Here is a 23,820-nt window from a genome sequence, read left to right as displayed (position 1 = left end):
GATACTGCATGGGGATGATGTCATTTATCTGTTTGCCATCCGTTCTGTCCATATTTACCAACAAAGGAGTAGAGAACATTATTCTTCAACTTTTGTCACTCTTGTAGATTTAATGGTACATATTTAAGGGATTAACAGCTTGTAGCATGTGAAGGGTGTTAGATGTTCACCATGATATCCTTGGGTATGTTTTTTTCTTTTTGTTATGAAGTCATGAAATCTAAGCCACAAGGTCCTGGTCTGGTTAGACAGAGTAATGGAAAACTCTATAATGCAAAAACCAAAAACCAAGCATACACAGTCAGTATTGCAAACTGTTTATTTGTAGTAAATGGAAAGTGTGCCATTCAGTGAGAGAGGGAGAAAGAGGGCTGGGCAGTCGGGGACGGTTGATGTCTTTGGTCCATACTCTGGTGGAGGGGACTTTGATAAATCAGTGGGAAAAGAGAAAAAGGCACTTGAGTTTACAGTTGTCTCAGAAAGGTTTTTGAGAAGATGGACAAAGGGTTTACTGGAAGAAATTAATGAACTTTATGTTTTAACCTCCATTAGGCCTAATATGAATATCACATACAAAATGCCCTATGTGAGCACAAATTATATACCTACATATATGTATATACAGTAAGGAAACAGGATTGAAAAGAAAAAAAAGAAAGAAGAGAATGTGAATTGTTGGATTTATCCCATTGGGAATTCTTTACAGGCAGAGGAAAAGAAAAGAAAAGAAAAGAAAAAAAAAAAACCCAGGCAGAAAAGTTGCACAGGACGAGATAGTTTCTTTGGTGATAACTTAATATCCCTACAGTTAGGAATGTAAAACAAATGGTGGTTGAAGGAAGGCAGACAACTTTGCAGATGAGATAATTAATGAATTGTTTAGCATTTGTCCTGCAGCTTTAAATCACTTCATACCGCAGCCCGTCGTTGATGAGCTGGCTCAGATTTTGGTACAACTTCAGTCTATACAGATCTTTGTGATGATATAACCCCCCTACCAGCTGTGCATGCACTTAAAAGGAAACATTTTGGGAAATGCGCTCGCCGTCTTATGGAGTATCCAGCAAGCTTGGATGAGCAATTGCCTATCTGAACAGGGTTAGCTTTGCTTAGCATAGGCCAGTCTGGCTTTATCCAGCTGTAACACAATGCACCTAATCAGCACATCTGACGCCCATAAATCACATTAAATGTTTTGAAGATTTATTTATTTTTTTAAATTTACATATGACTATTTTGCAGGGTCAGGCTGCATGCCAGAGAACCATATTCAAAAGGGGTGAATTTGTTCCCGAATTAAAGATTTACAACATTTGTAAAAAAACAATAACTTTAGATTCATAACTTTACTTCATTTAACGATTCTAGTTTGTTACTTTACACAGCTGCAATAGGATAGCTCATAAGCAGTGTGACAGATGCATCCAGTGACTCTGTTATTGCAGCTCTATGCAGCTGTGATTTCTGTTATTGAGGTGCTTAGCAGACAATTTAGTTACACTGGAAATGAAAAGTTTTTTTACGGTAGTCTAGGATGGATACAAGTTAAAAAAAAAACAAAAACAAAAACAAAAAAACAAAAACCCACCTGAGAGCTGCTTTTAAACAGATGGGTGGTTCATTACTGCCCTCCTGAGACCAGAAAACTGGAAACACTCACTGCAACTACTGCTGCTGCACAGGGCCACAGTTGCAGTGGTTGTTTATTTTTCCACCCAGTGGTCCCAAGGAGCAAGAATGGAAATATAATTGAAAAGACACAGAAGCAACCTTAATGCTGTAATAAAAGTAAAAAAAAAAAAAAAAAAAAAAAGCACCTGGCATAAAAAGCAAAAACTGCTAGTTTTTTCTCTTCCCGAAGCAGCTGTCTTAAAAAAAATGTTAGGAGGGAAAAAAACAAAACAAAACAAAACAACAACAAAAAACAACCCACAATCTGGGCCCGTTTAATGTGAAAGGAATCTACCCAATTCCTGGCTTGATGCCAGACCAAGCTAACTCATTCTTCCAGATAGTTTGGTCTTACTGTAACAAGCTAAAAGCTCATTTCCCATAACGCTAAATCATCCTTTCAAGACAAGCCAGAAAACATCTGCCAAAGTTCAGAAACCAGTTTGCATTCTTTTCTCCACAAATACTCACTAATTTAACTACTTACGTAAAGAGTGTTAATCTCAATGGGGCAGGAAAAAAGCTCCCTATGCCCAGAAACCCTTTTAAGAAACAAAAACCCACAAAACAACCCCCCTTTAAAAAAAAAAAAAAAAAAAATCTGCTCAAAGGAAGACAACATGTTATGAAGAAGATGCAGCAATAATGTAACAACCGATTTTCCACTACAGCCTTTCATATGTACATTAACTACAGGATTATAAGAAGAGGAATCACGAGGGGGTCCATGTCCCAAACTAAGAGCCCACTGTGAGAGAATGACTTCGAAACAGGCAGTGCCGAAGGATGAGCGATGAGGTATTCGCCAGCTTTTTGTTCACAACCTGGGCACTACGATGAGATTGAGCCCCAACAGCAGCAGCTACTTGGCAGAAAAAAAGAGATCTAAGAAATCAATACAACCCTCCAATGCATTCATCAGTTTACTCAATTTTACTTCCATAGATGCACAGAGTGGACATAAAAAGAAGAGCCAACTGATGCTAGATATCGATATATCAGCCAATACCCCCTACACACACACACACACTCATAACCATACACAGAATATGGGATCTACTGAAATTGAAAATACTGGGGTCATTATTAAGTTTCCAGTAATGTATTTCACAAACTAGGTCGTAACTTAATGTGAAGACACTTCTCGACTCCACACCTCCATCTTCTCAGCGGTGCAGCAGTCACTGCTGAGAGTTTTGTAAACAATGGAGTCACACTGCTGGACAAACTTTTAATTCTCGTACCCCAAGCATCTTTTTTCTGCATTATGTTGTTTTTAAAAAAAAAAACAAAAAAAAAAAAACAAAAAACAAGAAGAAGAAGAAAAGAAAAAAAAGAAAGAGTTTCCGTATCACACAGCATACATGCCAATATCCATAAATCAGTGAATGGCTGATATCTATATCAGTCAGGCAGGAAAAGGGGAAGAATAGATCCTACACTTTGTTTTTGCACATATTCATAAATCACATATCTGCTCTATGAGTACCGTCTGTTTACAAAGCCATCATGATGCAGACATCCATGTTTCTAGAAAGGCAAATGTGAAGTCTGTGACTAAAGGCAAGCACGACATTAATATGCCATTCGTGTGCATATAACAAGAAAAAACACAAAGAACAAACGGCCTGTGAATAAATGTTCAGAACTATGAAAAAGCATGTGCACCACAAAGGAGTTTTCCTTTGTTGAGAGTTTTTACATATTTAACATTATTCTACAAAAGGTAATGAGCCCTCTTTGTTATAAAACGATGGACAGCTAGCTAAGAAAAAACAAAAAACAGCACACATGATAACTCCGGCAGCCAGTGGGAGGGCGATACATCACTGCCTTAGGCAATATTAAAAAGGAGTAGTTTGACATTTGACACTGGGATAGGCACTTATCACCTCCATGCAGAGTCAGATGAGAAGGTAGATAACACACTTGTGCTTAAATTAAATAAGGAACTACAAGCAGCAGCCAATCAGTTCAGCATTAAAGCCAGAAATGAGTAACAGCTAGCCTCAAACTTGACCCCCCAGAAAAATCCCAGTTTTGTGCAAAAACCCAGAAAAGATTGTGTGAATTAGTGAATTTAGAGGTGCAGTTTGCCACATTAAGACAGCCAAAGCCGTTACTCTCCTTCTGCAGCCTTCACACCAAGCTAATCTAATCAGCTGCCAGATTCATATTTAGTGTACACGTGTGTTAATCTACTTATGCAACTCAGAGCAAAGAGTGAGGGAAAGCGCACTGACAAATGTTAAACTACTCCTTTCAAAAGGGTAACATCTGTGTCCACAGTGTTACTCTCAATACAGCCAAGTCCTAGCGTTAACAAGTTCCCTATGGTTTGTAGCAGCCGTACAAAAAGCTCTGGATTACAGTTTGATATGTCTCTTTTTTCTTTACCTTGCAATGATTAATGACAGTTTGTAGTGTTGATTGCATGTCTACTCTTCAGAAATCCCAGCTAATGCTAGAACTGCTTTTACACTTTCACAACGCTTTCCGTGGTGAAGGTATTGAAATGGTTCTGGGAGACAAGCAGAATAATAAGATCTGAGGTTCGAATCAGAGAGCTGACAAAGCCACAGTAAAAATAGAAAAAGTACTAAGAGTTCAACTTCAATAGTGCACAAATTGTTGCAGGTAATCATGTCAGTCTCTGGCAGTCTGCTTTAACTGCAAAAACTAATATCAGAGACTGACGATAGCATGACAGTAAGATCTCTCAAAAGGGGCCTAAAGATAGAAACTGTTAACCGTCATCAGGAGCGAGAAAAGAAAGAGGAAGAGCGATTACAGAACAGTGAGCGCTTTTCAAGTTTGAAGGATGAATTGATTGATGTGGCGAGGCGGCACTACAGCTCAACTGACGGAAATATGTAAACTTGTATTCTATTCTTCATTAAAAGGAGTTAGTAGGTGGGGAGGAGGTGAAGGGTTGGGGAAGGGTATGTGGAGAGAAGGAGGAGGTCAAGGGTTAGTTGATGGGTTTGATTGAGCTTGTGATTTTTTGTTTTTTTAAATGTCAAGGACCATGTGTTCGTGGAACCCTTTGGGGAAGCCCATTGTGAGAGGGTCGGTCTTGGTTGTGAGAGGATGTGGAGGAATGCGAGGGACCTCTTGAGTTGTTAGAGTGCTGTGATGTAGGCCCAGAGGAGGCACCATCATTCTGATGGCGGTGGTTTGCACGACCAGCGTTCCTGTCATTGTAGGAACCACCGTTATACCGCTGACCACCTGTGTGATAACCTTGTCCGTGGAAGGTACGCCTGCTTCCTTGGAAAATCTGAGGGGGAGAGTTTAAAGTTTGTCAGTGAAGTAAACCAGCATTTGGTCTAATGTCTGACAAACTACGGCTTTCCAGCTGACCTGTTTGGCTGGTGGAGGACGGGTTTCACTTGGGTGGTTGCTCTGGATCTGGGTAGGAGCAGGCGTCTCCGGCAGGGTGGGGCTGGCGACAGAAGATGATGTGGAGCTACAGCGGGATCGGTTTGAGTAGCCTGTACGTGGGTGGTAAACTGTGAGAAAATCAACATAGTGAGTCAACGCTCTGCGGAAACCTCTGGGGCTCAAAGATGAAGCAAATGCAGAAGTGCCAAAATCTACATTTCCTCTAATGGCTACTTAAAACTAAGTCAATGGCAGCATCAAAAAACACATTTACACCCTGTTATAGAAACTTTTTGGGATCTATTAATAGTTTTCCTTTTCAAAAGATATTTAAAGTGACTCATTCTTTTCTAAGTGTTGAGACTTACATTTACAGGTGTGTCTTAAAACAGGAAATTGCAGCTAACAGGCCTCACCTATGCCAGTGACAGTCACTGAACTGGACCACTCCATTGTGTTTGTTTTTTGGAGTACTTTAATGGCTTATCTAATTATTAATATGGCTTGCTGTGAGGTTTTTAAAAAAAACAAAAACAAAAAAACCCTCCCACAAGTTTATGCCTTAATTTTAGTGAGTGAAATTCTAGTAATTATATTTCTGTAACACTAATGAACATCAAATAGAACAATGAATGATCTGTCCCAGTGCATTGCACTTGTACAGTTTATGACTACAACTTGTTAACAAAGCTTTTACAAGCCTTAGTCATCAGTCACAGAGGCATGAATGGTCAGTGACCCCAAGTGACCACTGCTTACTAGGGGGGGAAAAAAATTGTATTCTTAACAAATTAGAGAGTGGTTGCAGGCTACCAATTGGTGAAAACAGTTGCAAAGAGGAGGCTTCACCAGAAATCTGGTTACTATGATTTCGGTTGCTAGTAGATTGCCATAATGGATTTCCAGCTTGTCTGCAAACACTCTGTAAACTTTCCACTGAGCTGTAGTAAAACTTGGAAAAGAGCAATGTGATTCAGAAACAGCAGCATTCACCTTCAAAGTAAAAGTTTTACTTTATCTCCAAACTAGACGTTCCATAAGGAGAAACCTTTGCTTTTCTCTGGGGAGAACATTCAGCTGTTGCACTTCTTAAAGTTTCACTACCACTTGGTGAGTAGTTGTAGAGCATTTTACAGACGTTATACAAATTACCAAAAATTGCAATTTGCACAGTGAAACTGCAACAAGCTGCTAGCAACCACAGTGGTCATGAGGTGGTTTCAGTGCAGCAACTCTTTCTGACTAATTTCACCCACCAACAGCAACCACTTGCCAGCAAGTTAGGCAATACGTTTCCTAGTTACCAGGGGTTGTCAGGTGGTCACCATCTGGTCTTGCACAGGCCTGTGTGACTGGGCTCTAAGGTGACAACTTAACACTGTTCCCACTGGTCCAAATATGGCAAATTCCGACAACACAAAACACGGCAGTGGCAAAAACACCAATGTTGAGTCTTCAAAAGGTGAAATCCAAAACCTGTACGTGAAGTCATGGTGTCTACGTCCCTCTGTTAAATATAGGCTATGGTCAAAAATGGTAAACCAAGCAACCTTTCTCACTAAGCAGGAAAAAAAGTGTGCTAATTGCATAAAATAAAGTGTTAAAAGCTTGTTTTAGACAGATCTACATTAGAGGCATTCTCAGAACCTTAAATAGCATGAAATCACAATTTTTGGGTTAAGATTTTAGAGTCAGATAAGACTGCTTATGAGTGGTCTGATTAGCACAGTCATGGTCAAAATATAAATAAACCAAATGTCTGACATGATGGGACAGCAGCTTCTGCAGACCGGTCAGAGTATGCAGAGACCAAGAAGAAAAAAAAAAGAAAAAAAAGAACAAACAAACCTCTTTCTCCCTCATAACAGCCAACTTGACATCCTCCTCTTCAGAGGTTAATTAATAAACAGAGCTGCTAACAATATTATCAAAGCGTCCTTATTGCTCCACTATAGTTTCCAACCATAAAACTAGCGCTCTGCTCATTTAGTACTGCATGCTTGCCATATCATAATCATTACTGCATTAGTCATTTCTAGCCTGTTGGTCTTGTATTTTGTGATTTAAGGAAAGGTGTGTCCCAGTCAAGTGTCAGGCATAGCTGAACACAAGTCGGTAAGAGAAATAAATGAGATGACTTTGATACTGTACCTGATCCAAACCCTGCAATGCTCGTCTTCAGCGGTTCAAGATCAAACGTAAATCTTAGAGCTTTTCCAAGGTCCTCATCGTATTTACGCTCGCTCACAAAGTGCTGCAAATAAAAACATAAATAAATAAAAGTGGGGGAAAAAACCCACCCACGTTGTGTCTTAAACTTTGTTGTTTTCATCTCTACTTTTGTATGCATGAGTAGGAGAATCTGCCTTGAGTTGTAGATTAATTAAAAATAAACACCAATTTCCCATTCAGTCGGTTATGAAATAAAACACCAAGTCAAACTAAGATACTGAAAGACAGCATCAAAGTGGAGCAGCTGTGCTGTGCAGGTACCTTGATGTCTGCACGCAGTTCAGTCAGCTGCTCCTCTGACATGGATGCCGACTTATCTGTCAGCCGCCGGAGCTCCTCTGCTCTCTTCTGCCGGGCGTCCAAGATCATCACTGAAACGTAGCAGCAAAAATATGAACAGATGTGAATGAATTTAAGGAGGGTTTTTATTATGCAGTCAAATGTCTGCTTGTATTATGTCTTCCACACATTTAAGCAAAAGTTTAAAAACAGAGCTGCACCTAAAGTGATTCTGAGCTGTTAAACTCTAAACTTTAAATTAGGAGGAAAATTTCAGTTAGTCAGTCCAAAGTTGGCTGCATTAGCGCTCACTGTGAGACACATCCAGCAGCCAATTTGGAAATTTGGCGGACAAAATAAGTCTGAGGCCACCCACTACTTTAAAAACGGTGCCTTCTCTTAAAGACAAACTGTCCTGTGTGTTAGGAAGCAAAGACAAGACAGAATTTCCTTTCTTCAAAAAGTAAAAATGATTGAAAATACATTCAAAAATGGACCCTCTTCTTTTGCTTAAGTTTAAAATAAAGAGGTCTTGTAATCTTTCAGTTTCATCTAAATACTCATCACTCCGTCAGTTTGTGAAATGCAGCCAATCAAAAGAACATCATCTTAAAGAGGAAGGGATAGGAACTAAAACAGGTTGTTTCAGGTAAGTATAACCTGAGAGACAGCACCAGGGCCCAGTATAAGACAAAGGGATGATAATGAACAATGACTCATCCAAAGCTGCTCTACTAGAATCAAAGAACAAAATATGAAGCTCAAACTGGAATAATGGGTCGCCCTGCAGAAATATGCAATTGGTCCCCAGTTCAAAGAAAATGACAAAGATTTCAGTTGAGGGCCCATTATGATGGCTGTCAACTGTGACCTCACCACAACCTGGACTCCATTCATACTGGTGCTGAGGTATGGCAGTATTCACCTGCAATACTGTCTTTAACAATAGGCGTTACCACTCACATCTCATCTCCACTCACTCTACATAAACGATGGTCTAAATCTCTGAGCTTCTGCACTAATACAGCTTCTTATTTGATCAACTGTTCCCTTTATCGGTCACCACACTGGACCATCTGCGCCCATCCCACCCCCAGCATTCTCTTCTGTGAGAAAAACAACATACCTCTGAAGACATGTCATCTCTTCATATCTTCACCAAACAAAATTTCTCAGTACAGTCTCTTTTTCTGTTGTTTGGTAGCCCCATATTGAACATCCTTTTCCCCAATATATCTATTATCCCTCCTCTGAACATGCTTAAACCATCTTAGCCTTGCTTTTCTAATTTTCTCTCTAAACTGCTCAATCTGCCTAACCTGGTGGTCACCATCAGTGAAAATCTTAAGCGCTGCCACTGGTTAGTGCTGTCAATTATAGCAGGTGTTCACTACCATCTTGTTAACATTCTCCTTCACTTTCTGCTATACTTCTGTCACAAATCACCTTTGACATTCTTCTCCACCTACTCCATCCAGTCCACCCTGTTCATTGCTTTGAATAACTCATTACAGGTACTTAACCTTGTCCACCTCTGGTCATTGTATCTTAACTACATCTAATAACTTTCATTTCTCTTTTCTCCAAAGCATAGGCTGAAAACGCATACCCACACCTCTCCAGGCTCTCTTCCACCTCCACCTCAAACACATCTGTCACTTCTACTGCACACTTAACCTCCGTCTCACTGTTCTCATACATGTCCTGCACCAGCCTCACACACACTTCTGCCACTCCTAACTTTCTGAAGCAGTACCATTGTTCCTCTCTTGGCACCAGCTTTCTTTAGATCCAAAAAAACAGTGCAAACATTGCATCTGCACTGGCCTTTCTCAGGATGAAGCCATACTGCTCCTTGTTAATTGTCACTAGCCTACTTAATCTAGCTTCAAAAATTCCTTCCCACATCTCTGTGGTATGGCTCACCAGTTTTATCCCTCTGTAGTTATTACTGTTCTGCACATCACCCTTCTTCTTGAAAATCAGTACCGGTACAGTTCCATTCCTCAGGCATGCTCTCACTCTCCAAGATTCTGTTAACCTACTTAATACTACTACTACTACTATTAATATCATCATCATCATCATCATCTACTAAGTCCATAGCCCCTTTCTCCTAGATATTTCCATACCTCCACAGGTATATCGCCTGATCCAGTTTTCTTTCCACTCGTCATCCTCTTCTTGGCTGCCCTCACTTCATTCTCATCTGAACTCCCTTACCCAACTTTCCTCCATCCAGTCTCCTCTGTCATTTTCTTCATTAAGAAGGTCTTCAAAGTCCTTCCATCTTCTCAACATAGTCTGCTCACTTGTTAGCATATTTCAATCTCTATCCTTAATCACTTTAACCTTTCCCAATCCTTTCTAGCTTGCTCTCGCTACTTAGTCAATTGATACAAGTCTTTTTCTCTCTCCTTCCTTAGTGTCCAATCATGGCTGTAAAAGCAACAATCATACACCTGTGTTTTCAACAAGCACATGACATGTCCCACTCAGACTAATCTTACAGAGGACATCTGAAGTACCCACTGGTCCTTAGCACTACTGATACAGTCCCACAGCCAGGAAAGAGGTTTAACAAATACTTATTTTTTTCTCTTTTTGAAATATATAATCTAAAATAAATATACATATATGTTATCAGTTGTATCACTTTCTCCCGAAGGAAAAGATTCTTAGAGTAAAGTAACTTTTGAGAAAACCTGGCTTTTGTAACATCGGATGAGGACTAGAGTTTCTTTGCTTTTCTCTCAATTCACCACACGCCTTGCACAAAGACAGCATTGAGTCTCCCTTGACACCTGACACTATTCACTTTTTCCAGGCCTGGAACACACAACACTCTACACTGAGAGGACAGAATAAGAGAGAATGGCCTAGTTGTACAAATATCAGGCCTACATTGTACACACACACACACACACACACACACACACACACACACACATACGCACGCACGCACGCACGCATGCACGCACGCTCTAGGTGTATCAGGACCTTAAGGCAACACTGCAGTTTAGAAGAAACTGGGACTTGCTGTTCCATAAGATTTCTTTTACAACCTCCAGAAGTGATTTAGGTCAGAGTCTTGGGGCCTTTGAGTCAGGTGATCATATCATGAGAAGAGCACAAGCAGCTGCAGGGTGGTATGTGACAAGCATACTGGAAAATACAATACTTACTGGCATCAGCTTTCACTTTGTCCATTTCTGCCAGCAGAGTCACCTCTCTGTCCATTAAACTAGAAAAATAAAGAAAAGAGGGTAAACTTTCTTGAATCGTCTCTGAAACAAGATTGTGTATGCCGACTTTGCACTAAAAGTGCAGCAAAATACCAATATGGTTAAACAATAAGACCAATGGGGACAGCAGACTTCTGCCAAGGCTGAAGATTCCTCCACACCATGCACAAATTAAGCCAGAAGGATATTGGAATATTGATTCGTTTAATATTTTAAGAACATCAATATGATGTTTATTTTTATCACTTTAATTCAGCATACATTTATAGAGACACCAAAGGAAATGCACAATTTTGACTCCTCTCATGGTGAAGAATCGTTCCCAAAATTCCTGGATCCAGACTCCAAAAGTTAATTACTTCTAAACTGGACAAAGCTCCACCTCTGGGAAAATATCCATGTAAATCTGTTCATGACTGAGTAATCTTGCTAGACAACAAATAACCAAACCTGAGAACACAGCTGCTAAGAACCTTGGGATAAACGCTTCAGTCTTGATGGGATAACACATTTACTGGAGTTTGAGCTCTGTTCTCTGTAGCATTACAGAGTCAGCTGTTACGTAGATGGCCATCTTGTATGCCTCAAAGGTTGCTGTGAGATACTAACGAGAATTAGACTACACCCATGGCAAACTTTGAGTGTCTGAGTAATGATGATAGATGGTATTAAACAAAACGCACAAAGCAAATATGGAAATTAAAATTCTTGTCCACACTTGTAAATCTAATTATACCGCTTCAGTTTCGTTTCTCAGCTGATGGTTGTTCACAGATTACAAATAAAAGAAAGCCACAATGTAGCTTTTCTGTCTAAAAAGCTGAAACACGACACAGCGGTGTTTAGGATCCATTTTCGACAATAACCAGCTACCTGCTTTTGTACCGGCTGCCTCAATACAATCTTCTAGTTTACTGACAATAAAACAAAAAAGTTTTCATGAGTGTTTCACAGAAGTGGAAGTCTTAGCCACGGAATTGAAGTAAGAGCCTCTTAAGAGTTGTAGGTGTTGAACAATAACAAACCGATCTGTCTTTTATCTTTGATAAAGTGAATAACTGTTAAAAGTTTTATAAGTCAGTGGCAGCAGTGGTCTGAAGCCAAGAGTGGAGCTGAATGGATATCCTCACAGTCAACCACAGCATCAGGTTTCAGCTTTTGAAAGATGAACAATGGCTGCGCTCTATGAGAATTTATAAGGAATACACTTTATCAACGTGCAAATGTTTCAGTTAATCTTTTTGCTTTGCCGAGTTAGACCTAATAACCTGAGGTTTTGTAGACGATACTCTGTAATTGCCAGCTTGGACTAAACCCAGATAATCTTCAACCAATTAGTTATTAGTGAGTTCCTAATCTACTGCCAGCTACTTCAGCATTTACTAAAGTCTCATGAAAATGATCACTACAGTCATCTTATCCAGCTGAATTATCAGGGGCTTAACGGGCATGGATTTTTCTTCTTGCTCAGACCAGCAGTACCTATGAAGTTTGTAAGCCATTTAAAGAACACCCTAAAGTAGACAAACTACTAAAACTGGACAATTAAACTGGTTAGTAAATCCTGTTAACATGAACTGTATGCCTAATGTGAAAAAAAAAATTCAACTGCAAGTGTAAATCCAGGGATTAAAGACAAATTACTACAATGAAATAATATGTAAAATATTTAGTTTGTTATTATCTTTAATAAAGTGTTCTAAATCAGTCATTTTTTTCTGCACACACCAGAGGCTCTATGAAAGCAATCCAAGGTTCAACACATGGACCTCTTTTACCATTATGCAAAGTTGCACCACCAAGAAGGACAAAGGTAACTGAGCAGCACCTATAAAAATGCAATAATGCCTGAACTGCTTTAGTGAACATGCAACACAAATCTGAGAAATGAAATTGGAACTAAGATCTATTTTTACATTCTTCTTTGCTTTTCTGAAACAATTTTCTTCTTAATGCATCTCTCGTCACGGTCTATTTAGACTCAAAGATTCTAAATTATTTCAGGGTTGTCTTACAAATATAGAGGCTTGTTGACACGGTCACAGGAGTGAAAATTATTTCCTGATTTGTTTCTACTTACTTAAAAAAAAACAAAAAAACACTGTGGGTCCTGTTTAGCAAGATAAAGTTTAAAGAAGTTCACACAAAATTAAAAGCAGTGTTTTTACAACTTCAGACATTAATTTTAGATCAAACTACCTGAGACATCTATCTATCTGAGATATCAATATCAATATACTTTTTGATTGTTAAATAAAAACACAATTTTACTTCAACATCAACTGCATGACAACAGGCAGATTTAAAATGAATTCCCATACCAGCTCTGTAGTTCAGAAAATGTCTGCTTCATCCTTTTTACTGAGGAGTCCATCTCCTCTTTGACCACCATCCTGTAGCGAGTCAGTGATGCAGTACATCTCTGCAGGTCCTTCACAGAGCGGTCGATGTTGGAAGCTGAGAAGGAGAGAATAAGGAAAAGTTAAGCAAGAGTTTTGGGGCTATGGCGCATTTGTTTTCATGTTACCTTTGCCTTTGGTTGTGAGGCACAAAGAAACAATATGGATAGAATAAAATGGGCTTCTGGAAATAAGAGCCATGTCTAACCCATCTTCTTTACTCCTGATGATCCTTGCTCATCTGTGTTGGATGCTAATGAGGCAGGGGGATGATGTGAATTTGAGTTTGGCCTTTGTCGTGACTTATTGCCTCTGGGAGCCTGGTGATTTTTTCCTCCTGGCTGAGAGTTGGGACTTGGAGCACTACCTTGACTTTCTGCTTCTGCACCTGTGAGAAAACAAAGTACTTGTCAGGACACAAAGTAAATAATTATAAAACTACCCTCATGTGAAAAAGCAGAATCTATATCGGACAAGGTTCTTGGTATTTTCTATTTGTAGTACGCTTGTAGCACTTGCTGCACTGGTTTCTGACATCATTTGAGCATGCTTTGGTTGCATGTAACTCTTATGAAGGGAAATGAGGGATGGCATTCACCAAAGCACAGTGAAAGACCTCTGGATATAATTTGATTAAGAATTCTCTTTTTAAGATTTATTTGCATTTGTACCAACGACCAGCACACGGAAACAGTCAAATGGGCCTGAAGAGCTTGTGGCTAAACCATAAATAAAATAAAATAGCAAGTTGCCCACTCAGGCTAAGTCAGCAGACCATGTGGTTCACTTTAAAAGTTAACCCCCCCCCAAAAAAAAACCCAAAACAAAACTGCCTAGTCACACATTTCAGGAGGACATTTTTAAACCACTAAGATTACAAGTACACACTTCCCCACTGAACTTTGATTTTGATTAGATAACACCAAATTAATTTCTTCAAGTTAAGTAATAAATAACTCTCTTTACCAGCATGTAGATTAGAGCAGAGCCTGTTGCTAAGTTTCATTGATAAAAATCTAATGAGACTTTCACACTGTGTCCTTGGCTCACTTAAGGTGACCTTCCTGCAGTTAAGTCATATAACAAAAATATTTGTCCAGGAACAGATTTACTTTAAAAGGTCAAATAAGGTTCATGTTGTAAGAGCAGCAATTTGCATGGCCATAAATTACTCTATCCATCACATTTTAGCTGAACAGTTGCATTTACCGGTGGTTTCGGATGTAGCAGGTTCAGAGTCCAGCTCGGCTGCATCCAGGGAGGCAGAGTCCAGGTGTTCACTCAGCGAATCAAGAGACTCTCCGTCCATTACTGAGCCGTTGGCATGAAAGCCATTCAGCTCGTCCTTGCCCTCTTCGGGCGATGTGGCCTCAGGTGGAGCAGGTTCTGCTGGGGCTTCTGGCTGAGGTTTGGGCTTCTTTTTCTTCTTGGGCTGAACAGTAGGATATCAGTGTCAGCCTTCTTTTTTTTTTTTATCATCTTTTTAGTATCAGTGCAGTGATATCAACTAATTCAGTGCATGCAGAAAATGGAAAGCTTTGATTTAAATGAAAATTAAGCTTTTGGCAGAAGAATTTACTAAACCAATCCATGCGTTTTAGAACCAATGAGAACAGATTAAAATGTCATCAATGATTTGAAACTAAATCTTTTACTAAGAAAGAGTGACATAAATATGCCAACTCAACAAAGAGACGTTTAAGACGTAGGCTTTGTGGTTCTCACCTTCTTTTTTCCAGTGACATTCCACTCCTTCAGGATCTCAGCTGCACTGCCTGCGGTGTAAACCAAACAATGATGACGAAGGTACACGCTGACACATGGCAGATTGAAAACTTTGTAATACCATCTGAACATATGAATGCCTCGAGGCGTTGTTTAGACACGGCTAACTAAGGAAACAAAAGAGTAGTCTGACGTAGAGACACAACGCTCCTTTGCTATAATTAAACCTGCCAAACCAAAGGCATGCAAATGATACGCAACTACAGAATGCAAAGCATGGCAGGCATGATGGTGAAAAAAATTTAAGGTTAAGGACAAAAAAAAAAAAAAAAAGTTCAGTGTACATGTTAACATGCACACTGTAATTACAGGACAGTTCAAAGAAATCATTAAAGGCACAGAATTACAGTGACATTCATGCCCACGACCTGTGTCTGTAAACACAACTCTACTTGTGGAGTGAGTGAAGTAAGCTGCATTAAATATCAAATTACAAATATCCTGTCACACAACATCACAGTAACTTTCAGAGATTTGGTGTCCTCATACCTTCTAAAAAAGCCTGCACGGCCTTATCGACGCAGTTCTCAAAATGCTGTAACACCAGCACAATCTCATTGTTGCTTTTGTTGGGGACGACCGCCCTGACAGCACTGATCTGTGAAGCATAGTGAACATTAGCACTGACAAGCATAAGGGCCCTCAAACATTTACTGAAAATACACTTCAAGTAAGAAGTGGCTGTAGGACATGATAATGCACTATTAATGTAGAAATACACAAAGCTTTCATTTTGGTCAGTGAAAGAATGATACTCCATGGCAACTTTAGTCAATACAACTGTTCGACTGGTTCGAAAATTCGACTGTTAATGCAACTATATAATCAGACAATCATATGGTGCATGTAGACAAGGTCAAGACAACCTGTTGAAGTTTAAACTGAGCATCAGAATGAGAAAGAAAGGTGACTTAGGAGAAGTGTGGTGAATGGTTCCTGAAATCATCTGAAACTGGTTTCTTCAACGTGACAATTAGTTCACTGCACTCAAAAAACCTCCACAGTCAGCATAACGCAATCATGGATCTAAATCTAAACAAACACCAGAATCTGTCTGATGCCATCATGCTGATATGGACCAAAGCCTGTAAGGAATGTTCCCAGCACCTTGCTGAACCAATACCACAAAGAATTAAAGTAGGGACTAGCAAGTGGCCAGTGAGTGTGTATATCAGACACTTTAATGAAATATTTTTGCTTTTCACCATTTAATTTACCAAAAATGTAAAATAATTTTTGGGATCCTATATAAAACTCCCCAGAACTGTTAAATTATAGTTTAACAGCTTTAAAGATGCTTCCTGTCATGGGATTAAGTGATACATACCTATATATAGCTCTCATTTTTCAAGATATCTGTTAAGATGGTGAATCTGATTTTTGCTCTACTTCAACATTAATCATGCTCTGACAATTTGCCCTCTTATGTTTACTGTCGCCAAAAAGCTACTTTCCAGGAACTTGCTGTACACATCTCACAGTAAATGAAACTGAATATCAAGCTTTAGGAGCATCCAACTTTGGCAGCAGATAAGAATCCAATGATTAGAGATGGGAATCGAGAACTAGTTTGAGATAGTACAATCCATCAAAATCATGCCTCCAATGTTATCAGTTCTATTTATAAATGCTGACATGCCGTTTTTGATGCACTGCAAGACAGTGGCGTCAAGCTCATAGCACTGACTCACATGCAGGTCTACAGATATCTGTTTACTCAGGTATTTGCATTTTGTTTCAGTTGAGCTTTTATGCAGTGTATATTATCTTTAAATTAATATAAAGCTCCTAACTGTTCAATTATTGTGCTGATTTTTTCTGAAAAAAAAAAGAAAAAAAAGACGCAATTTCAGCAATGTAAAACCTCGTGTAATCTCTTGAATGTATTTTGTGATTCTTCTTCTATAATTTCATTCTAATCTTAATTCCATCTACAGCCATATCCACAAATGAGAACAAATATTTTGCAATTTGATGTTTCAGATTAAGGCCTCCAAAAAAAAAAAAAAAAAAAAAAAAAAAAAAAGTGCAGCACTACTCCTGAGGAGTGTGTAAATTTCTTACCTTCTCCTTCATCCTCTCAGCCGTTCCACCCTGGGACATGACCATTTTTGAACGGGTATCAAACACCACTCCGGATGTATCTGGAAAAATATAGTAGAAACTCAACTGCATTGTCCATTTAACTCTTCAATTGTACTTGCAAACCTCTGTAGGGCATCATTTGCAAAACAAAACCACCAGCAGACATCTTTAGAGATATCCTGGAAAAAAAAAAAAAAAAAAAAGTTGCTGGCCACCTTTATAAATATACTAATCAGGTTACAGCTGCAGAATTATTATTGTGAAACAGACATGTGACGTGACATGTTAATCTACATGATAAAAAAACAAAATATTTACATATGAAATTGAGAAAATAGATTTTGCTTCCTGTATGCAAATAAACAAATGTGAAAAATGAAGATGTCAGCCTCACAGGACTGTGGAGGTGGAACGATGTGTTATTTAAGCATGTAAGCACAACCACTTCAGATACAAGCACAAAGGAAGCGCTTAAAAAAAGAAAAAAGAAGACTTCATCACATCTGTGCCTGAACTGTCTGGAACACGGATCTCATTTTAATGACTAATAACCAATGATAGCATCCAAAAAGACATTCTTTCAAGAAGGAAAAACTTCAGAGTTTCTTCTAGCAGGAGGAGAATAAATCTGGCTCACTGAGTCAAGCAGCTGAGTCAAGGTAAAATGAGATCTCTTCCTGTAAGGTCAGATGACACTAATCTTTAAAATGATAAACAAAGGCCTTCAGCTGAATGCGAAGAGTCAGAGTGAAGTCCACAGTTAATCTCTAGCCATTGAAAGACACAAGAGGGAGGAAACTGCTGAGCCCTTGTAAAAGTTGTTTTTCTCATGCATGGAAGTAGGTTAATGTCACTGTAAATATCCACAGCTCCAATTCGCTGTAAAAGTACAGCCATCTGCACGTACTTTCAGGACAACTCCATTAGATTCTAGCTGAAAACAATCATGCACACATTTATTTGTTGAATAATTTATTGCTGTGACCCATCTGTAACTCAATTCTTGTGCACCATATAGAGATACAGTATTGTGCAAAAGTATTGCACCATCCTTCGTGTCCCTTTTGCTAGGGAAATGGACATAGCAATTCGTTGAAACGGGTACATGGAAATGCAGTATAAAGGCTATATCGTATTGAGAGAAAGTCAGCACTAGCATGACCATCTTTATTGTGTAACACAGTCTGAACTCTTTTAGAGAAGGTTTCTTGTTTTTTTTTTTTTTTTAAGTCATCTTCAGGAATAGTTCTCCAGGCTTCATGAAAGACAAAGCTCGTCTGGATGTTGTGATCAATTCTCTATCAAATAGGTTCCACACTGTTTCAATAATGTTGAGGTCTGTGGTTGGGGAGGCCAATCAATGACTGTTTTTGTTTTTTTGTATGCTTTTACAGCATTGGCAGCATCTTTGATCATTGTGTTGCTGAAGAATGAAGCTACTACCAATCAGATGCTTTCCAGACGGCATCGTATGACGTTTCAAAAACTGATTGTACTTTTCTGCATTCGTAAGTCCAATTTTGAAAAGGTCCCCAACCTCACTGGCTGAAATGTAGCCCCAAAACGTTACAGAACCTCAATTGTGTTTTACAGATGGCTAATGATGATTATTTGAACCAGAAATTTCAAATTTGACTTCAGTCCATAAGACGTGTAATTTGCTATACATCAGCTGTTTCTCTGCCATTTCCTTCGTTAAGAATGGCTTCTTAACAGCCACCCTTTTACTGAGACCATTTCTGTCGTTGATACTGTTCATCTGCTGTAGATGGATTTTTTTAATGCCTCCCAGTTCTTTTGACATCTGCTTCTCAAGTTTCCTCATTTTTAAAAAAATTATTTTAAAAGAAGAACACTCTTGAGATATGCCAAGGTTTAAGCTAATAGCACAAAATCACCTTGGTGGTGAAAAAACAATCTTAAATCTGTTATCCTTGGCATTTTTTCAAGGACTGAACTAAACAATGGGAACAAATGATGTGCTTTTGCAACAGGCTGCTAGTAAAAAACGTTCCTAAAGATGCAATATAAAATTGGTTCTTTGCAAACATTTCTGTTATATGTGGACACAACACTGGTTCCTCCTTTCAGATAAGCACATTTTAATGCTTGATTCATATGACAGTGTTAAGTGGCTTGAAAAACAAACACATCATTCCTCTGAAAATTGTCAGGTAGAAAGACTTAACTGAAAATGGGTGAAAAAGCAGTCATTGTCCAAAGAAAAAGTTTGAAAGACCTACAGAAAGCCTGGAGAGCTATTCCTGAAAACCACTTTAAAATAAATGACAAAGTCTGGTTCCTTGGAAGAAAACTATAGATATGTGATTACATCAAGAACTTTCCAAGTACTTTACAATAAATTACATTGTATTACATTATTTTGTCTTAACCCTTACCTTTTTGGCTGTTTTTCTTTGCCATGTTGTCACACAGAAGTATCCAAGAAAATCTCTGCTGTTTATTTTCTGCAGTGTATACTCCTTCAAATATATTCAAGCTGATGCAGAGCTAACGGGTCCAAATGTGACAAAACTTTCAGTTGGAGTTGCTTTCGGTAGAGAAGAGCTCAATGAGGCTCAGAGCTGGCAGAAGGGTTGGAAGAAAAAGGTTCAGATCCAAACCGTCACCATTCAGTCAAAGATTTGGGTTTTCCCCTTTGCTCTACCCTCACTAAATCTGTGGAATGAAAGAAAAAGAAGAAAAAAGAACAACTCAGAACTAGTGATAAAGAAGTGGTTTCGTGTCAGTATTTAAATGTAGGAATAATAAAATACATTAAAAAAAAAAAGAAAAAAAAAGAAACCCCAACTGTGGTCATGCTGTACCAAGTAAAAATGCAGATACCACCCTTCCCTTTTCTATGATCTGTGAAAAAAAAAAAGAATGCAAACTAAATCCATTTCCTCTGGCTATGAAATATGAATGAAAAACAGATTTCAATAAATTATTGTCTGTCTGGCGGAGAGTCCTCAAGAAAAGAAAAAAAAAAAAATCTGCAGTTCATATTGTCCTTGGCAGAAAAGCTGCATATAGTTGGGAAGAAAAGTTTAGCAGGGTTTCAGATTAACACATTTTTAGGGGCATTTCCTTTTTCTCGGTTGTCTACAGGAGTGGTGGGTGATAATGCTGTGCTGGCAATGGTGTTGCAGTGTGCGGCCTTTGATTGGGCTGGTGACGACTGTGTGCAAATATCTGAAAGTGTATTTAAAAAAAATTTTGTGTGTGCGATTTAAAACTACTTTGAATATTCTAAGTTTTCTGGCAGTCTCTATGACAGCTACACTGGGTCTGAAGTCTAAAATGACTTTTTCTTTTTTTTAATACCTTTGGACACTTTTACAACTTATTTTCTTTACTGGAAATTAAACAGGAAGAATAAGAGTCAGTGATGTCAGAAATTACATAAGGTTTGGTTTTCGTATAATGACATGAGTTCTTAATTTAGACAAAACTACTGAAAGTACAATTTTGCAATTTCTTCATTGTGGGGAAAAAAAGCATCTGTAAATCCCTATTACACTCTTGGAAATTTTACAGTCATCATGCTTAGTAATCAATATAGCAGACACATTCTCTTGCCCGTCTCACTGCTGCTTTATGTGAACTTTATTTAATTATGCCCACTCTAGCCTTAAAATTGCTTCAGCCAGACCTCCAGTAGTCTGGATCCAGTTTTATGGACCAGCTGTTTGTAGCTTATAGTTTTCCCTTTCTGATCCTGGTTCACCAGAAACGGAAACTTAAAAGGCTGTAGAAGCCAACACCCTCTTGATTAGGACTTGGCATGCCATAGTCCCAGTTCCACCACACCTTTACAGACGTCAAACTCACACACACGCATGATCAACAAGTGACACTGCACAAGCCACTCATGCAAAGGCACCGAGATGCTCTGTGTTTATCAAGAGGGATGGTTCTTCAGCGTTCAAGAGTGCCAGGTGCACTCCTGTTGAGTGATGCCATTAAGAAGAAAATGCCAACACAGCACTCATGACGCAAAAAAGTTTGGGCTTCAAGGAAGGTACATGCGTGTGTGGCAGATTTAAGAGGAAAAGCACTGATAAACAACATACAAACAATCCAATCACCAGGTAGTTTTGTTTTTTTATTTTTAGGGTTTTTTTTTTTCTTTGCTGTAATTTAATCTCTGTTAAGTTCCTGCCAGAGAAGCCAGTGATCGCAAGGTTCACAGTTAATTAAACCTGTCGGGCATGACTAGAAAACCTAGACTACCTCCTAAGACGTTAAGTGTAGCTGGCTAATCAGAGAGAGAGATATAAATACCCCCTCATCCGTTGCTGCATCTTAACTAGCATCTTGCATTATATTCCAGCTCAAAGCCTGAGTAATAAGGATCGCTACAGAAGCGGAAAGGCTTCCCCACAACCCCCCAAAACATCCCAATCTATTGTGAAAGGACCTTCACGACAAAGATCGGCCATAAAAAAACCCCCCGAACTTCGCGTTTATTGTAGCGGAACGATCCGCTCAATTCAGCCTGTTATGTAATGTTACTGTTTTATTTGTTCGCTTTTAAAAGAATATCTACACATTTTTGCAAACTCTTGACTGAAAGCAACTTGCACAATGGGGGTCTCGGTCCAGTCTTTCATCAGAGAGCAGCTCACTGCACGTATTTGGCTGAAGTCCGGAGGTTACGTTACCGTTAGCGTGCTAACATTACCTAACGTTTATAGCATCTCTACAAGGCTCTGCCTCACTGACCGCAAAAAAAATCTCCGTCGCATTAAATTAGCCCCCCAAAAAACACGGAGAATGTATGCATAGCTAAATGCAGCACATCAGACAAACAACCCCTCTCTGGAGGGTCCTCTGGATGCCGCTTTGGCTAACATTAGCGCGCAGCTAGCAGACCGCTTGGCTTTTATTAGTCGGGTTTGTGCTGTAATTCTTGCCGTCACTCGGCTGCTAAACTTTAGCGTTAAATACTCCGCTGCTGTTAAAGCATGTTTTTTTTTTTTTAAGTCTAATAGCACAAAAATATAATCTAAAAATCACGAATACGTACTTGTTGGCGGCAGCAAGTGAACAGTAGCTTCTGGAAACGAGTGTCCGCAGCTCCTACCACCAGCCGTCTTTAATGCCAAGTAGTCTTGCTGTGGGTACTATTTTCCTCGACCAGACTACTTCGGGTTGCCAGATTGGATTGAAAGAACGCCCCTTTTAACATTCAAACAGGATGTGAAATGTGCTACAGCATAGTTACTGTAGTTAGTATTTTTTGTATTATTTCGCTTTACCGTTTTTTTTTGTTTGCAAGATCGACTAGCTTTCTTAAATTTGGCTTTTTTTCTATAAGAATATTTGGTTTTACTTTTTTATGTAGGATTTCCTTTGTAAATAAAAATGCTGAGTTATTATCTAAAAATTTAGCGAGGTGGTTAGCACTGTTGCCTCACAACAAGAAGGTCCTGAGTTCCACCATCCACCATGTGCCAAGCGCCTTTCTGCGTAGACTGCATGCTTTCTTCGGGTACTCTAGCTTCCTCCCACTATCCACAGACATGTAGTTAGTAGGGTTAGGTTAACGAGTGGCTCTAAATTGTGAGTGTCTTGCACGACATGCAGAGCAGTCGTGTGGACCCTAAAGACCCTGATATTACAGTCAGACACAAAAGTATTAACTAGTAGTTAACTCACATGTAGAGTCAACAAAAGCACATTTCCTGAGTTTGAATTTTACTCATTTTATGAGCATATATAGTTTCATTGAGTTTACTTTTTCTTTATTTACATTTCCTAATTTTTTTCACTAGTACATTTAGTTAGGGGCCCCAATTAAGTCCCCTTCCCTTTTTTTTTAATTTTTTTATTTATTTTTTTATTTTTTTACCTCATTTCTTTTTACAGTTGCATGGAACTGCATTAGTGAATAAACTCATGCATTTTTTGGTTATTATTCAAAATAATTAAGAACAATGCATTTAAGAAAAAGTGCAAAATTCAAAGTGAAACTTTAAAATATTTCAGACTAATTTCCCCCCAGTACATTGTAATTACTACGTGAAGCCCAGGCTTATGTCAAAACAACATAATAAAATAGTAAACAAAATAAATAGAAGAATAATTAAAGGTTTTACAGGCACATCCAGGGTCCTTTTCGATCAATGGATGAAGCAATTCATTGTTACCTGAGCTAATAAATTCCAATTCTGTCTGGCTTTCTAACTCTGATGTTACAGAATAATACACAGTGAAATGGTATTTGTGCTGAAAATGAATATTTTTATACTTTGCATGAAAATAACTCAGAACTGTTGCAAATTACTTTTCTTTTAATCAACGTGAACAATTGACTAATTTATGGCAGCTCTGCCATACAAATGGTTAAAAATCTATCAATGTAATGTCAATCTTTTAACAGCTTTTCAAAAGGAGTTATTCTTTTGGTTTAAAAAAAGATTAAGTGTACAAGATCGAGCAACAAAAAACAGCACGAGTACATACTGGAAAGTATCATTTGGATCTTTGTTAGTTCAATAGAGAGAAAATAGAGAAGGCTTTTTACCAAATTGATTAGATTTATCTCCATGGGACAGACTTCCAAAAAACACAGAAAGAAGAAAAAATAGCATTTGGAATAGAAAGAAGGGAGGTTTTTAAGAACTAACAAATTTAACACGACTTTTATTTTTGTATTTATTTATTTTTATTAACGTGAGAACAATACGCATACTGTCCAAACCTGGCAACCCAGAATCCACGTCGTCATTTCC

At 38.6% G+C, this 23,820-nt stretch overlaps 1 protein-coding gene across 2 annotated transcripts; it reads right to left on the bottom strand.

Annotated features, from left to right (window-relative positions):
* Positions 1-315: 315 nt before the first annotated feature.
* Positions 316-22,200, bottom strand: spats2 (spermatogenesis associated serine rich 2). Of its 2 annotated transcripts, XM_006794084.3 has the most exons (13): positions 22,113-22,200; positions 19,480-19,759; positions 17,060-17,139; positions 15,485-15,593; positions 14,936-14,985; positions 14,420-14,642; positions 13,419-13,598; positions 13,133-13,268; positions 10,752-10,810; positions 7,549-7,658; positions 7,207-7,309; positions 5,035-5,183; positions 316-4,951 (listed from the first exon to the last, which is right to left on the bottom strand). In XM_006794084.3, exons 2-13 carry the CDS (start codon positions 19,502-19,504, stop codon positions 4,691-4,693), a joined length of 1,485 nt encoding a protein of 494 aa, XP_006794147.2. In that variant the 5' UTR covers positions 19,505-19,759; positions 22,113-22,200; the 3' UTR covers positions 316-4,690. The 2 variants fall into 2 exon arrangements, with proteins under 2 accessions (XP_006794147.2, XP_087689951.1); XM_087833825.1 differs by lacking the exons at positions 19,480-19,759; positions 22,113-22,200 and having other exon boundaries at positions 17,060-17,170.
* Positions 22,201-23,820: the final 1,620 nt, after the last annotated feature.

Source organism: Neolamprologus brichardi, chromosome 20 (assembly GCF_056152115.1).
Source record: "Neolamprologus brichardi isolate AB-2024 chromosome 20, ASM5615211v1, whole genome shotgun sequence".
Classification (NCBI taxonomy): Eukaryota; Metazoa; Chordata; class Actinopteri; order Cichliformes; family Cichlidae; genus Neolamprologus; species Neolamprologus brichardi.
The sequence above is the reverse complement of the archived record's forward strand: the minus strand, read 5'-3'. Positions and strand labels throughout refer to the sequence as shown.

Bases quoted from the DNA above. Each gene is read 5' to 3' on its own strand.
- spats2 (XM_087833825.1), bottom strand. From the start codon at position 17,170: ATGCAGTTGAGTTTCTACTATATTTTTCCAGATACATCCGGAGTGGTG. The intron at 13,269-13,418 runs GTTAGACATGGC...TCTCCTTCTCAG, and splicing joins ATCAGGAGTAAAGAAGATGG to CTTCCAACATCGACCGCTCT. The intron at 7,659-10,751 runs GTAAGTATTGTA...GCTACGTTTCAG, and splicing joins CAAAGTGAAAGCTGATGCCA to TGATGATCTTGGACGCCCGG.